Below are 17,807 nucleotides of genomic sequence, written 5' to 3'. Positions count from 1 at the left end.
GAAATGCATTTACGTCTACGTGTTTCTCGTCTCGTTTCCGTCCAAATTGGTGATTTCGGGAGCTTTAGCTTGAGTGTTTTCGTAACCCCCGACCCCACATAAAGTCATCTTCTCAAGATGCTCGCTGTGTAAAATAGATTTCTTAGGCACTTCTAAACTGTTTATCAAATAAAACAGGATTATCGGCGAGAGCGCAGACGTCGCGTCAGGGACGGTCTACTTCCGACGCTTCGCGCCCCCTTCCTCCTCCTCCTCGTCCGTTCGCTGGGCACCGTGTGATTGGGACAACGAACAGGCAAACTGGAGAAGTCCGTCTCGTGTACGAGTTAGTTTTACAGCAGCTCTCCAGTTTAATGAAAGCCCTTGGCACGGGATTAGAAGCCGGAGTCGACTCCCTGATGGCCAGTGTTCCCACGGACACATCCAAATCATTCACCGTCCACTTAAAAACAAATAAAAGGAAGGAGTAAAACACAGTCCTTTAGCAGAGACAGAAAGGTGGTTGCATGGCACGTGGTTTGCCACATTCGCACTTCTCACGCAGTAAACCTTTCTTTGGCCACTGGGGGGATGAAGAAAAAAACAAAACAAAAAAAACAACGAATCATTTCCGCTTGCGAAGACGGATCAAGCTCAAGTCCAAGAAGGAGAAACCGGAGGGAGGCGCATTTTTTGACCAGTAGACAATCTTCTTTTTGTCCGCCATGTGACATTCGGTGTATTAAAACAAGAATTAATTAAATAAAAAATAAAAACCAAGCAACCCCTCTTTCCCCTATCCGGAGGGTCATGGGGATGTTAAGACAAACTCTGCAGGAGACGTCCTCCCGTTCAAGACAATCAAGCACTTATTATTAAGCACTATTTCTGACAGTGCAAACCGAGTGTGTGCGTGTGTGTGTGTGTGTGTGTCGTCCGCTCAGGGTGAACATTGTGCATTTGTTTTTCATTTAAAAACAACCATGGGAGAAAAATACACATTATTATCATCTGACTGGTGACGATCATTCGGATGAATCTCACTTATGCCTCTATGAAACGTGCTGTACATTGACATATATTTATATATATATGTATATATATATATATATATTCATATATATTTTCTTGTTTCGTTTTTTGATATCTTTTGTTTTTGAAGTTAGAAACCGGTTGAGTCACTTTTCTGAGCATAACAGGTATACGGTATGTGTGTGTTGTGTGTGTGTGTGTGTGTGTGTGTGTTGTGGCTTGCTAATGTGTTTACGCTGTATCATGCAGGTTGCTGTAGTTCTATCGGGGAGGGCAGGTCGTATTTACACGGGGATCTTTTTGGGTTTCTCAAAGCAGCTTCCTGACACCCCGTTCCTCTCCGGTGGATTACTTCAAGATGATCTGCAGGAAGACACACACAAAACAGCATCTGAGTATCAGTAAAAGGCCCATCACACATCATCATCCATCTTAAGGACTCAGACTTACAGGCTACGTGACACTGTTTAAAGGAGTCCGTGTGTAGAGAGAGAGAGAGAGAGAGAGAGATGATGCCGATGCGACATGAGCGAGGGATGTGCATGCTATTTATTAATGTAGTGTTTGCACTGTAGAGACTCAAAATGTCCATATTAAAAAAAGATTTAGCCTTTTCAGGGGCAAAACGCAGCAAATGCAAAGGACTTGGTCTTATCTGCATGCTTCTGTTCATACATATTTGTTAAATAATAATACAAAAAATAAACAAACAATGTACACTCTTCCTATTAAATGTGTTCATATTTTTTGAAAGAGTCTCTTCTGCTCAGCAATGCTGCATTTATTTGATCAAAAATACAGTAAAAATTGTGAAATATTATTCCAATTGAAATCAGCTGTTTTCTATGTGAATATATAGCAATGTGTAATTTATATCCCGTGATCAAAGCTGAATTTTCACATTTTCAGTGTCACATGATTTGCTGCTTCACGATTCTTTGCTGAACTGAAAGTTCAAAAGAACAGGATTTATTTGAAAAGGGAGTTAATACATTATAAAAGCCTTTTACTGTGGCTTTTGATCAATTTGATGCATCTTCGCTGAATAAAAGAATACAATTTTGTGTTAAAAATGTCAACTTTGGCAGGCTAATCGATGCATACAAAAACAAAAATGATGTGTCGCATACTGCATAAATAAGAGTCGTATGCTAGTATGCGAGTCAGAACACAGCCAGGTCTCCGTCTCACACTGTGGATACGGTCTCGTTCACTTCATCCGGTTATATAACAGCATTTATTAGAGGTGGGAATCGGCAAGGCTTCGGGTCACAGATGTATTTTTGTGTGTTTTTCTGCAGGTTTTTAATTCTTCTGCATGCATGCGTGTGTGTGGGAGTAATGCAAACCCATGGAAATGCCTCAAACAACATCATATTAGGGCTGGGTATTGACACAAATTTCACAATTCGATTCGATTCCGATTCAATATTGATTACTTTGGATATCAGGGACAATACAGAACACAATCTCTTCACTAATGCCGTAAACTATGGGAGTCAGCTGTAGCCTATAGGCTTCATTAGCCTACTGTAATACTGAAGGTAAAAATGAACTGATTTGTATACAAACACTTAAATTACACTTTTATAATAATAAAGTTATATGAAATATGAACATTTAAATGGTGGCTGTCATAAAAACCAGCCAGATTTATTCAAACATGCATTAAAAATGGAAGAACATTAAAAATTATAATGAATATGTAATATGGTGCATATATTTAGCAAAATGCTCCTCTCTAGAGTTAATTTTTCTGGCTGACTGACGAGTTTATGGCCACTGGATGTGGTTTTTCTGAGGTTAATATGACGTTACATGACACTGTTTTACTGACGTCTTTCCACGCTTGAAAGAAACACTGATTGAGCGACTCCATGTCACATGATACGGATTTCGATAAGTTGTACTCTACCTTTTAACACACTTTCAGATGCTCATTCATGTTTATTTCGCGCTGTAACTGGTGTTATTAAGGCGGAAGAGAAGATCATGTGCTTCTCTAGAGCTGAGCCGGAGCGATCTCACGCCACAGCGCCGAAGCGGCGTTTATGTTTTTGAATTTCGTAAGAAAATGGACGTAATTTTAAATCTGAGACTTTGTTTCATATCAATAGTTACAAAGATTATTGTGATTTATCGGCTGGGATGCGCTACAATGTTACATTCATTCATCAGCTGAACACAGGATGACTAATCGATTCTTGGGATTTAAGAATCGATATCGGTTCGTAAAAATGAGAATCGATTAAAATCGAGAAATCGATATTTTTCTTACCCAGCCCTACATCATATATAATCAAAGATATTGAATGACTGGTCTAGTTACCCAACCGGCACTTGGCAAAGTGTGTGGGTCGTATCGCTAATCTTTTGCCTGGATTGAAAACATCTTGAAATGTTTTATTAAAGCAGCCCAAGCCAACAGTAAAAGCGCAGTGTGTTCAAGCTTCACCAAATGTGTAAAGTCACCATGAAACACAGTCAGCGTTGTGAGGTAAAGGCAGCGTGACAGCCGGCTGCACCACGGCATGATGGGAAAGCAAGGCCAGAGAGGGTTCACATGCAAGCTATGAGACAATGACAATGTAAAGAACAGCGGCTCTATGTCGGATCATGACATTGAATGCGATGTAAACCAGGTTTAGCTGCTATAATGTCCTTTATTTCAGACGACTGCATTTATGAGCAATCTGACCAGCCGTTCTCTGTCCTAGTTTGTAATAAATGAAGTGCCAACGTTAGACACACTGAAAAAACATTGCTATTAATAAACAGAGGGAGCTAGGAGATATATACTGTATATATATATAATTATTAATAATATTGTAAACAATTACAGTTATTGTAATATATAGACTTATTAATATGTAATCAACAGTATTTAATATTAATAATTATTATAAATAGATTACATAGTGTAAATATATGCAATTTTATTTTATTTAGATATATTATATATATATATATATATTATAGTATATTTTTTAGCTTCTATAAACATAAATATACATTTTTTAGCAAGAGTAAATATCACAATATTAATGTAAATATACACTATAAAATAAAAACAAATACATTACATACTATAAATATATAATTCTAGAGCTTTAACGTTTAAATGTGCATATCTGATCTTTAAATGTCTTAAAATATTTTCAATACTTAAAAAACACCATTACATTAATAATGTAAATATACTTCATTGAAATAATACACACATTATAGAATGTAAACGAGCATATCTAAAGTTTTTTTTAATATATTTAATACCTATTTTTAAAATATCATTATATTAATAATGCAAATATACATTAAATACATTACATAAATAATATTAATATAGAAATCTAGAGCTTTAAATTTTAAATGGGCATATCCATTAAATTTATATATATATATATATATATATATATATATATATATATATATATATATATATTAAATACTTTAAAAAAAAAACATTATATTAATAATGTAAATATACTTCATTGAAATAATACATACATAATAGAATGTAAACATGCATATCTAAAGTTTTTTTAAATATATTTTTAATACCTATTTTTAAAATATCATTATATTAATAATGAAAATATACATTAAATACATTACATAAATAATATTAATATAGAAATCTAAAGCTTTAAATTTAAAACATGCATATCCATTTAGAAAACATTTTTTAAAAATACGTTAAAAAATAAATAACATTATATTAATAATGTAAATATACTTTATTAAAATAGTACATGCACTTTAGAAGGTAAATATTTGATTCTTTAAATTTGTAAATGTGTATTATCTAAAGTTTTTTTAATTTATCGTCAATGTAAATATACATTATTAAAATAACACATACATTATATAACATAAATGTTTGATTCTATAGACCTTTAAATATTAAATATCTGTTTTATATACTATTCTATATTGCTGAAAAATATACATTCAACAGCCAAGAATTAAAAGCCACTAAAACTCATGATTTTTATTTTATTTTTTAAGCGACATGGTTACAAACATTAATTTAATATCAAGTAATTGCTAAATGCACGCAAGTAAATAAAAAGGTCATTAAAGTTTCCATTTAAATAAGCTTCAGGAAATAAATCTCGGTGGCTCCTCTCTCTGTCCAGGAGGGGGCGCTAGTGCCCTACAAATGCAGCTCTCAGCGTGAACTCTTCACATCGCCCTTGGCACGTCAGACCCAACGTCTCAGGCTGTGTTCGTAATGGCATACTATCACACTTATATTTCCTATCATATTTTCTGTATGCATGGAATACCCAGGTATCATCTTTTACCTAGCATAACTCAAGAGCACTGAAATCAGTGTGTAAGCTGTGTTCGGATGAGAGGTCCTACTATGTTGAAGTATGCAGTGTGTATATACTGTGAATAGTATGCATGAAATTCCCGCATTACCTACTACATCTGCTGAAACCTGATGTACGCATCTGAGGACACTGCTTGGGATACTGACTCCCACAATGCAACGCGCTCCATGTGACGTTTCATCTGCGTGTAGAATTCAGCGTGAGTGAACTGGAGGCGGGGAATAATTATTAATGTAACACTTTTAGAAGTACACATATACAATGTTAGGGTGAAGTACAGTCTAGCTGTGTTTCCGAGAACACTTGTTAGTAGCACAGAAATGGCACTTTTAATCTCTACGGCATGTTTTCCCGATCAAGTCAAATCAAGTCATTTTTATTTATACAGCGCTTTAAGCAATACAGATTTCAAAGCAGGAATATAATGATGATTCAGTGATGCAAACAGAGATCAATGCTTGAAAAAGAGAATAGTGTCATTATAATGATAAATTCCCTCAACGATTACAGTCTTGTGATGTCGACCAATCAGATTAGGGAGAACGTGCGCTTCATAGTGACGCATCTAAAACTTCAGATTATAATTACGATGCAGTCGGTCATATGAAATATCCTATTCTCTTGACAAATAAAAACCATGTATTATTTCAGAATAGGTTATAATACCACCTGACTTCTACACTCACGCTATCTCTATTATTCTCTCTTGTGTAGAACCGTAATTAAGTGCACTGTTATAATATGTAATAATTTATGCACTGTATTTGGTATCTGCAACTATTATAATACACTGCATACACACGTGAGACGCCTCGACAAATTCCTTGTATGTTTTGCATACTCGGTAGAGCTTGTTAAATTGAGAATCACGATTTTTTTATTTATTTTTTTACACGAAAATAACGTAATTTACTAGAGGTTCAGACAAAAGTCTATTTAAAATGTTTATTTAATATGAATCAATTATTTTTAAAAATCAGGTTGAGTGAATGATTCAATGACTCACTCAAAAACACTTCACTTGTTTCACATCTGGATGAATCTGTGTTTTTTGAATGAGTCTATTGAATGAATCAATTGGAAGAATCTATTGGAAGAATCTATTGGATGAATCTATTGAATTAATCTATTGGAAGAATCTTTTTTTTTAACACGAAAATAACATGTAATTTTCTAGAGGTTCAGACAAAAGTCTATTTAAAATGTTTATTTAATATGAATCTATTTTTAAAAATCAGGTTGAGTGAATGATTCAATGACTCACTCAAAAACACTTCACTTGTTTCACAACTGGATGAATCTGTGTTTTTTGAATGAGTCTATTGAATGAATCAATTGGAAGAATCTATTGGAAGAATCTATCGGAAGAAACTATTGGAAGAATCTATTGGATGAATCTATTGAATGAATCTATTGGAAGAATCTATTGGATGAATCTATTGAATGAATCTATTGAATGAATCTATTGAATGAGTCTATTGAAATAATCTATTGGAAGAATATATTGGATGAATCTATTGAATGAATCTATTGAAAGAATCTATTGAATGAATCTATTGAATGAGTCTATTGGAAGAATCTATTGGAAGAATCTATCGGAAGAATCTATTGGAAGAATCTATTGAACGAATCTATTGGATGAATCTATTGAAAGAATCTAATGAATGAGTCTATTGGAAGAATCTATTGGAAGAATCTATTGAAAGAATCTATCGGAAGAATCTATTGGAAGAATCTACTGAATGAATCTATTGAAAGAATCTATTGAAAGAATCTATTGAATGAACAATTCAATGACAATCGCTGTAATCGCTACAGTTGTTATTTGAAGTGTCATGTGACTTTAAAGGAGATTTGCTCTATTTTGATCGCTTCCGTAGACACCAGTGTTTATATCTGAACTATAAACTTTTATCCCAGCACTTCTGTGATAACATGAATATGCGTAGCACAGAAATAATGAAACTGTTTGGCCGAAAAGATTTAATTGTTCCGGTGTGATTTTGTCAAAGGTTTAATAGACACAGACGAATCGTTGTCTCAGGAATAAGATCGCGTGGGTGTTTGAATCGAGACCGCAAACTTTTTAAAAACTATTAATCATGTAATGCTAATACTCAGCTAATAAGGTTGATTCAGATTCAGATCTATTACCATATCAACGACTTTTTTATACTAACAAAATATATATTTATGTAATACTTAGGGCATAATCGACCATAAATCTTTGATTTGTGACATTTTGGAAAACTCATTTAAGTAGTTATTTTACCTATATATATAATTGAAGCATTAAAAGTAGCTAACCTAATTTAGTCAATTTGATTCAAACATGATGATGTTATTTTTTATTTGATTCAAGCTAGTAAATGTACGTTACCATATTAAGCACATTTCACATTTTTACATTTAAAAATGTAATTTTTTTTACATTACACTTGACTTTAAGTGAAAAACATGATTTAATTTCACCGAATCAACTTGACTTTACACCAACAAACAGAATTTTTATGGGTTAGATCGAGACCGAGGATGTAAATAGGACATTTTCACGTAAAAAAAAAAAGCACATTTTATCGTAAGGCCGGCTGTGCTGAATTAATATTCAATATTTGTCATGTGACAACTACCCTGAAACACTATTTGCTGACTATTTCACACACTATTCTCAGAATCTAGTAGTCAGTGTGCACTGTGTAGTAAGCAGTGAGTTAGTGTGCCACTCCGAACACAGCCTCAGTTCAGTAGATTATGACGTGACCTGCGTTCATCTGCTTCAGGCTGAAGTCGTCACCTCAGAGCTGTGTGTGTGCAGCAGTCAAGCGCTTGTTTATGCCTCTCTCTCGCTGCATAATTAAACTCATGTGTGAGATTAGCGCTCGCGGCGATGACTCAGCGGACGCTGCTGGTTCTGTCTGTCTGGCTCTGAGACTGACGCAAACACACACCAGAGAAAAGGCCTCTGTGTTCCTTCCTCGACTCTGAAAACCTCCATTAAATCAAACATTACGAGTCTCGGATAGACGCATCTGCTAAACGTAGAATTTAAGTTGACCGTTTATTTTCTTAATTTATATTTCTGGTGTCTTTTCAACATCAAATCACATTTTTCTAGTTGAAAATCCTGTTTGACATGGAAGTAAGTCAAGATAATTCAATAATCTGAATCTGAAATATTTTGAAATAAAATTAATAATAGCTGAAATAACAATATATAATAAAATGACTGATATAAAAATGTATACAAATACATAATCATTAATGAAATTATTATTATTATAAACATCCTTGTTGTTGTTGTTAATATCTTTGTTTTCAATTTTCACATTTATTTGTCAGTGGTTTTGACATTTAAAGTATTATTTAATTAATTAATAATACATTTTCATAATTTAATAATAACTGTTTTATTTATTTATTTAAATGTATAACTATTACTACTAAGATTATAATATTTATTTTATAAATATTTAATAGTTTTATAATAAATTGTTTTTAAATTTACAATTACTACTACAAACATTTAAATATTTATTGTAATAATATTAAAGTTTAATAGTATTTATTATCACTATTATTTTTGTTTTTATAAATATAATCGTTCTTATTATTATTATTATATTAGTGTAAAATATTGAAAAAAAAATATTTTTATTGTTATTATTTATAATAAATTAATAGTGTACATTTCCAAACCACAGACAAATGTGAAAATGTCACACAAACATGTCACTCTTGCATTATGCAAATAAAAACAGGCTGTAAAACACTGTTCACGTTCAGTGTCAAGATTAGTTGCGTTACTCTAAATCCTAATCGGTTATGAAAGATATCGTACGATTAATAAATTGCGTGAACTTCATCTTTTAAGCTCAATAACGTGACTGAAGACTGCAGAGACCTCCGTGAGGTGCAGTGCTTCACTCTCCTGCCAGGTGGCGCTGAAGAGCCTTGAAACCGTCTGGCAAGAGACCCTCAGGAAACAGGCTCAGTTTCACGTGACGAGACTACAAACGTCCCAGCTCCTGAGAATATTCAAACAACAGGAAGAGCCGCTCGCTGACAGGAAGAGGCTTCACTTAAGAACGACGGAAGTGGGAAAGCCCTCAAAGTCTCCTCGCGTGACCCCGAGTGAACAATACCAAACAGAATGGGAGCGGTCCGAGGAATGCATGATGGGAACCGATAACAGATCTGGAACGTTCATAACATTTGTAGCTATTGTGGGTGCGGTCTGACCTCTTGAGTTCGCCACAGAGAGCACATTAAGCGGTGTTGACGTTGTGCGCGACAGGAGATCATGAGCAAGTCTAGGGCTATTGTCAGGCGCGCGCTGTAATTGCCGGTTCGTGCACGTCACACACAGCACCATTTTTAGCGCCTTATGGAAAAGCCAAACCTTCCCTGCTTTCCCAAATCAACCCAGAGCGGGAGAATAAGTGGAAATATGATAAGTGTGTATTATTACGTGTTTGTCATCAAGATGTGTGGATGAGGAAGGATATCTCGACATCAAAATAAAGCAAGGACATGCAGAACAAAACAAGAAAATAATGCAACACAACACAACTACTATTTGCCAATGTGCGAGCTCTGAATAAGCACCGATCCGTCCGAATAAATATGTTTTTTTTTTCTTTGCCAAATTGATTCGAGGCAAAGTGCTTATTCAGAGCTCAGGGATTTATGAAAGAAAGCTTTTAAAAGGAGCAAACCTGATTGGCTGGTGCTGTTGTTGCGTAGGGGACACTTGTGGCAGGAGTTGTTGCTGCAGAGACAGTAGCAGGCGTAGCACTGTACATCATGGGTACTTTTTCAGGAAGGGAACCATGGAAGCAATGAACAGGTAGGTGGAGCATTATGGAAACCAATGCAACAGGTGTTTGGTTGGTTGGTTGGTTGGTTGGTAGGGTTTTTGTTGTTTTGTTTTTTTTGGTTTTGTAGTTTAGCAATGGTGTATTTTACAGAGCAGCGAGCCATCGTTAGGTTAAACCAGCAGATGGCATGCAATCACGATGCAAAGCGAGAGAAGCATGGGAAAAAATAAAACAAAAACAAGAGGAAAAAGGCTGATTACAATCACCTCAAGGAAATTTATCACCATAATCAGTTGTACCCAGAGAAGTCTGGCATGGGTGGTTAGTTCGAGTGACAGATTACATGTGCTGTTAACCAGTCTCGAGACTTTTCGAGAAGTTTTGATCCTACGATCTACAGGGAAACTACAGGGAAAGGCCGTTTTGTGTGGCTCTCTGACGGGTCAATCGTCTATTTCTCTAGGAAACTGATCAAATTTCCCCAATCAATACTTGTTCACGACACAAGCCAACGCCTGCTATCAAGAGCCTGTTCGCTTCTGGCGTTCTCACACAGATACGTGACTTTAACGTGACAGTTTAAAACAATGAAATTATAATAATAATACAAATAATAGCCACTGTGAAAGAATGTGAAATTAATTATAATTATGTCAAAATTTTAAATAATAATATGAATTTAATATGAATTATTAATAATATTATCAAATCTACTGTAAATGAGTAATGCATACATACAAATATAAAGAATACAACGTCACTGTAAAAAAAGGTATTTAAAATGAATTAAAATAAAATTTATAATATAAATGTATAATATTTATAAATAATAAATTATAATTTTTTTATAAAAAATTTCAAAAAATAAATTAATAAATATATAATAAATAATTCCTTGTATGTATGTCACTGTAAAAAATGTAATTTTAGATAAGACACAACAAACTGAATAATACGAAATATAAAAAATATATAATTTCAGATAATAATAATTAGTAAAACGATAAAATCCACTGTGAATTAGTAATGCATAATATATGCATATGTAAAATACATACAAATATAAAGAATGCAACAATAAAAATAATAATGTGACAGTTTTTTTTAAATGAATTAAAATAAAATTGATAATATAAATGTATAATATTTATAAATTATTATAATTATAACAAATTTCAAATCCTAATAATGTCCCTGCAATTTTTGTTTTGTTTTAGTACGACACAATAAACTGAATAATATGAAATATAAAATATATACAATTCAGATGATGATAATAATAATAGCCACTGTGAAAAAATTATATTGAATAATATGCAAAACACATAGAATTACTGTATTAAATAAAAATAACCACTGTAAATAATTGCTGCAAAATTTAACAACCCCAAGGAGAGAAATGTGAATATTTCACACACACACAGAGTGCTCTTGCAGGTGAACAGAGGCAGAATAAAGCAAGACATCACATTCACTGATCGAGAACGATCTAATTTGATCTAATTTGGTGGATCAAGCTTCACATCACCTGTAAGAGCGACTGGATCTGTGTGTGTGTGTGCGGTGGGAAACAGACAGACAGAGAGAGGAGGAACCTACCAATGCTGCTAGCAGGAGCCATGCACAGAACTGACCCTGTGAGCATGCGGTGAAGAGTGGAGACAGGTTAATAGGGAAGAAAAACATATTAGACAGAGCCAGAGATTCAGTATTCAGCATGCCATACAAATCCAATTCAGCTTGTCATTATAGATCGCTCGCTCCACCGTGTCGTCATTCCGGTAAAAACCTCGGCGTATTCCAGGAAGATAAACTGGATCAATATTCGCAAGGGCCACAAATGAGAGGACAGGAGCTTAGCGTTGTGAAATTAGAGCGCAGTGTAGGAGAAGAGGGCAACAGGGCAGAGGATCAGCCACACACACTCACACACACACACTCACACACACACACACACAAGAGAGTCATGCGGTGAGGGAACAGCCACTCCTACGGTTAAAATAGGCATACTGCTGTTACAAAAGGCCCGGCGCTGGAGAAGAGGGAGGAACGGGGGCACAGGAGGACAGCTAAAAGGAAACACAACCACCATGTGGGTGTGTGATGACAAAACACACCTACGAGGGATTAGACTGCAGGACTCGCTCCGAGACCCGACGTACTGAGCGTTTATGGTCATAAAAACACTGCAGTAGATCGTAGGTGGAATATACTGCTACTGTTCACTGCGATTCATCGGTATATATATATACATATATCAGCCAGGCCGATCTTTTCAGGGGATTACACAGAATAATAATAAAATACAGATAATAATGATCATAAATACGGCTTTAAAGCTTTCCTGTAGCTCAAACGCTTGCAACGCCACGGCCATGGGTTCGATTCCCAGGGAAAGCAAGAACTGATAACAATGTAAATATGTAACTTGAAACGCAATGCAAGTCGCTTTGGATAAAAGCGTCTGCCAAATGCATAAATGTAAATGATATAGGTAATAAAATATTAATATAGATAATTAAAGTATATAAATTTTGTTTGCAAATAATTAAAATGTTCTGCAAAATATGAAAAAAAAAAAAAAATAATCAAAATAATTATATATTATAATATAGAATGTATAAACATTTAAATTAATTGTAATAATATTTCTTTTTCTTCAGACATGCTAATCTTGTGTAAAATATAATATTAATATCAAAATTTTCCTGCAATTTTCACCAGGCGATATATTGGCCAGGCAAATTAATCAAACGATATTCAGCCATTTGAAGACTGTCGACTTTTTTTTAATAATTAGGGTTAATTTGATGTATTTTGTAAATTTTAACATTAATATAAACGTGTGTGTGTTATAAATATAAATATAAAATGTTTTTACAATTTTGTAGAGATAGAGCGATATATATATATATATATATATATCGGCCAGGCAGATTAATATATAAAGCCATTAAAAGGCTATTCTACATTTGCAATAGATGATGCACAATTTTTCAAAGGTATTTTATGTTATCTGTTACTGAAACTTTGTGCATATCTTAATTGTGATCCAAATTTGATACACGTATATATATATCGGCATTATGTGTTGTCCCATATTGGTGGGAGACAGATATATAATCTGACAGCGTACAGATGTGCAGATCAAAGCACTTTTTTTCTAATTTAATCTATGGCCGGCAATGCTTTTTAGATCAAAGCAGCCCAAACCTCCATTATAACGCTAGTGACAATCAAATGCTCCCGAAATAATACGTATCTGGTTAAAAAAAAAAAAAAGTTATGCATTAGTATTTCGTGCACTCACTGCATGCAAAAGGGACAAACGCACGTTTAAAGGCCTCGGTTATCAAGACGTTACGCCGGGATCGCAGGAGAGAGAAAGGGGGTGTAACGTTTAGGGGTGATTAATACGAAGCAGTGTGTGTGTGTGTGTGTGTGTGCATGGGTTTGTATGTGTGCAGGTGTGTTCTTCTTCTTACCTGTGGGAAAGAAAGCGGTGGGCTGCTGAAGCTGTGCGTTGGCCAACGCCTGTTGGTAGTGCAAGACACTGGGGTTGAAGAGAGTACTGGCCCCGTTACTCTTTTCTAGTGCTGGTCTCTTTGGTAGGGGCTGCAGGACTCCATGGGGAAACGCCTGAGCGCGGCGACACGTGAAAGAGAAGACATGCGAGAGTTAAACGGGGTACTTTGCACGCATCCACTTACACAAACATCAATGCACTTTGTTGAACTCGAAGCTGCATCGCTCCGTTTTAGAGGCACTTATGTTTACTAGGCTTCAATAATTACCACACACATTCATTCTTCAAAATTGACTGATTTCTAAATACATGTACTTGGTGACTTTTACTTTTTCTATCAAAACAAAGAAGCCAAATTAAAAAAGTCTGTGAGTTGCTACAGTACATTAAAAAGCTACATGCAAAGCAAAAGGTGAAAGGTCATAGTACCAGATCTACAGATGCCTCGAGGGGTCGCTTCATTGCTTTGGCAGTCGACTGAGTCTTTTAATAGCAGGCAGCGAGCACATGATGGCAGTGGGCCAATGGGATTCAAGCGTATTAACATACAGGTAACAGCAAGCAGAGGTGCATCATGGGGACAGCATTGCATTGTGGATAGGTGAGAAGGAAAAAAACAAAAACAAAAATAATCTGAATGCAGTATACCACATACAAAACAATAGGCATGCACATAAACGAAAAAACTCGTCTCAAAGAAACATATCGCTACGTTCTGAATTAGTACGAAAGCAAAAAAAGCATCTACAGTACCTGTGTTAAAAGCGTCAGAAATCAAGATTCTCACCATTTTACCATTCAAAGTCAAATGGGGTTGTAGATATTAGTGCTATGAAAGCTCTCGGGAATCATCTTTAGCAGTAAATCAATAGAGAACAAACACTGCATGAAACACACTGACCGCATCCGGCGCCCGACATCCGCTATCGAAAGGTTTTTTTTCTGAATTAAAATCAAATGACGGCAGAATGTCAGGTGGGCATTTCCGTTCGCCGTCAATATCTCTTCGTTTGGCCAGATCAGTCGATACCGAGGCTACATTAACTTCGTCGTGTATTGAACGCTTGCGTGATTGCTGATTAAGACTGGAACAGCATCATGTTTCTGCCAATGGGAATCTGCGCTTGTCATCTGGCGATTTTAACATGCGCTATGACATTTACCAGCACTTAGCAAAGAGGAAATAAAAAGGACGCTCGGTAAACAAGGCCAGGAGAAATGCCTTCCTTGACATTCACTTCTGTCACGATATGTTGCAACTTCTCGCCAACTAAGGGATTACAATGACTCTCTAACTTATAAAGCGTAAAGGTCAAAACAACTGATGCGAGTGATCACAAAATGTGGAGCTCTGTTTATTCTTATATCCAATTTATGTTCCTTTTACGTGGCTGGTTGTGGGTTATATTTATTGTGGTGTCAGATGTGGCCCATATTCATATTTATATTTACTCTGATATAAAGGATTATATGCAACTAACCCTAGTTCGTAGATCTCCAATATTCCTCGCTAGTAAAAATGCCATGCAAAAGTACTGGTAAGATGTGGCTCAATGGAATGACGGGCAGCAGCATATTTAGTAAAAGAAAACAGGAATTGCTTGAAATGAGATGACGCTGAGGGCCATGCAAAAATGCTTCAATATCCACACAAAAGAAAAAAAAAAGAAAAGAATGTGGAAAAGAAAAAATGCATCTGTTCTTCTTTATAGTATAGTCACAGATTACAGCAAGTGGGTTGTACGAGGGAAAGATGATGCACTTAAAGAAGAGTCATTTAAAGAAAGAGGAACATTTTATTAACAGGAAAAACATCTATGCCTGGACTCTCTCGAAGCTCTGTTCAAAAACCTAGTGTGCTGCACTGCTGTCTACATCGGCTACTACTAAGTGACTTGTTTTGGAAAACTACGCAGAGAACACTTCTCTAGGTCGCAACTAAAGTCTGACTTTGGCACGTTGCTAATCTAACACTCCGAGCATAAAAATATACGTTTTTATGCCTGAACGATTTTAGTGATACTTCCTGCATTGAAATCTAAACTGTTCACTGAGCTTGTCAGATGCATTCTGGGATTAAATTCTCCCTGAAGGATACTCGCTGCGTGCATTTCTTAGAAAGCAGAAGTCATGTTTACGATAGAGTCTAGCGCCGTCTAGGTGGGCAGATCAGTAGGTTTAGGAACAGAGCTTATACGTATGCTTTTAATAAACAGAATCAGAATAAGATGCACTTTATTCCTGCATGCTGAAGGCATTCTTGCAACCAAGAGTTTCATGTTTAGCTCCCCTCCGCCAACATAGAGAACCATTAAAATAAATATGCCACCCACAGGGATTTATCATACAGAATTACATAACCTTCCACTGGAGAAAAAGAAAACAAAGAGAAAATAAAAGACAAGAAAATGAAGAAACTATAACCGGCTCTTCACTGTTAAACTCTTTCGCGCTTGGGTCGCGGGTGCACGGATCGATTGCTTCGGTGAGCGGCCTGGTTTAAACCCTACAACAAAAAATCTGTGACGTCAACGCATCATAATCAGGGAAAGGACAGTGCACCTTAAGGCTAGCGGCGTTTAAACGTTAAAGCTAAAGCCGGCGGGTTATCTCAGGTCGCTGCACGCTCTGGGAAACCTGGCTCTGTTATTTTCACTCTTGTTTTATTGTTATGGCTGGTGAGCTGATACTGTCCTCGCGTCACCTTCTGACCCAGACGCCACAGTGGAAAAAGAAAAAAAGGTTCAGGGCAACAGCAAAAGCGAAAATGGAGTAAACAGCAAAACGAATGAGGCCAAGCATGTGAGTGTCATGACAGCAAAACAAAACCACACCAGCGCGAGATGTGGAAGCGCGAAAGCTTGCTGCCAAACACTGTGTCTGCACTGCAAGCGAGTGACGCGACCAATGAGCGACGCAGTGCAAGAAACCTAGATCGTTCCCGTTGTAAACGACAAGCGAGCGCAACTGTCGCATTGCATTGTGAATTTGTAACGTATACAGATTTATTGATTATAACAGGAGCGATCTAGTTTTCTTGCATTGCGTTGTAGAAAAAAGTACATGCTTTCATTACAATCAACAAAGCTTTCTACACTGAAGTCTCACATCGCATCGCGTCGCTTGCAGTGTAGACGGCTTAAACAGGAGCGATACAGTTTTATTGTGATGCTCGTTTGATAAAACTAGATAAAAAGGTTCAAGACATACTTTGAGAAACACTGCAATAAAGCAATGCAGAAGCGGATTACTTGTCTTATAAACAATAAAGCTTCTGTTGATTATAATGGGAGTGATCTAGTTGTGTTGCAACACATTGCCCTTAAGCTAAACAAATTAAATCCCATTATAGACAACAAAGCTAGTCTACAAGCATGCAATATCGAGTTTTATTGCATCGCACCGCTCTCGATGAGGACAGTTGTGCTGATTATAACAGGAGACATCTAGTTTTGTTTTGCTGACGAATCTCAGTTGCTCCCATAAACAACAGAAAGCCGTCCACACTACTGGCTTTGATGCATCACTCACTTGCAGTGCATGTGTGTTCTCATTGGTTATAAAGGGATCTTGCTTGCAGTGTCGATTGCTCCCATCAGAAATCAACAAAACTGCAGCAAAGACATGCAACAAAATTGCATGCATGCTGAGATTGCGATGCAACAAAACTTGATAGGCACCTGTTATAATCGAAGCCAAATACATTAACGAAACTGTCCATGCAGCAAGTAATGCAACAGAATAAACTGCATAGATTGTGATTTTTATTGTAATCGATATTATTACCGAAGCCATTGCCACTAAACTCAACACGGCTTGCTTATAATGGTGCACGAAGTTCGCTCGCAGCCTGGCATGTGACCAAAATACAGTTTCGCTTGGATAGCAGATTAACCTGTGCATTCACGTCAGTTTGGCATGAAGATGCTATCCATCTCCTTAATTTAATCTCGACTGATTTGAGGAGAGTAGGCCTCCCATTGGGCAGAGAAATGGGGAAGTGAGCCGCACCCCGTGACCTTGTGTAGTCAAGGGTGTGAGCAAAAAAGCTTTTAAGCCATCGTGCTTATTATATCAATATCCTATTCCTAATAATGATCGCATCAGTATAGT

The 17,807-nt window shown here is 36.0% G+C and overlaps 1 protein-coding gene across 50 annotated transcripts in view; it reads right to left on the bottom strand.

Moving 5' to 3' along the window:
• Positions 1-1,103: 1,103 nt before the first annotated feature.
• mbnl2 (muscleblind-like splicing regulator 2) overlaps positions 1,104-17,807 on the bottom strand; it is a 79,875-nt gene continuing 63,171 nt past the window's right edge. For 3 of the 50 annotated variants that reach the window (XM_084403187.1, XM_084403198.1, XM_084403209.1), the window contains exons 6-10: positions 14,124-14,177; positions 13,654-13,807; positions 11,768-11,803; positions 5,440-5,532; positions 1,104-1,374 (exon numbers count right to left, since the gene is read on the bottom strand). In XM_084403187.1, coding sequence (XP_084259313.1) covers positions 1,253-1,374; positions 5,440-5,532; positions 11,768-11,803; positions 13,654-13,807; positions 14,124-14,177 — 459 coding nt within the window. In that variant the 3' untranslated portion in view covers positions 1,104-1,252. Of the gene's footprint in view, positions 1,375-5,439; positions 5,560-10,066; positions 10,162-11,767; positions 11,804-13,653; positions 13,808-14,123; positions 14,178-17,807 lie in introns of all 50 variants that reach the window. The other 47 variants (XM_084403222.1, XM_084403223.1, XM_084403224.1 and 44 more) reach the window with 27 other exon arrangements.

The sequence above is a fragment of the Rutilus rutilus genome (genome assembly GCF_951802725.1).
Source record: "Rutilus rutilus genome assembly, chromosome: 2".
NCBI classification, from domain to species: Eukaryota; Metazoa; Chordata; class Actinopteri; order Cypriniformes; family Leuciscidae; genus Rutilus; species Rutilus rutilus.
The sequence above is the reverse complement of the archived record's forward strand: the minus strand, read 5'-3'. Positions and strand labels throughout refer to the sequence as shown.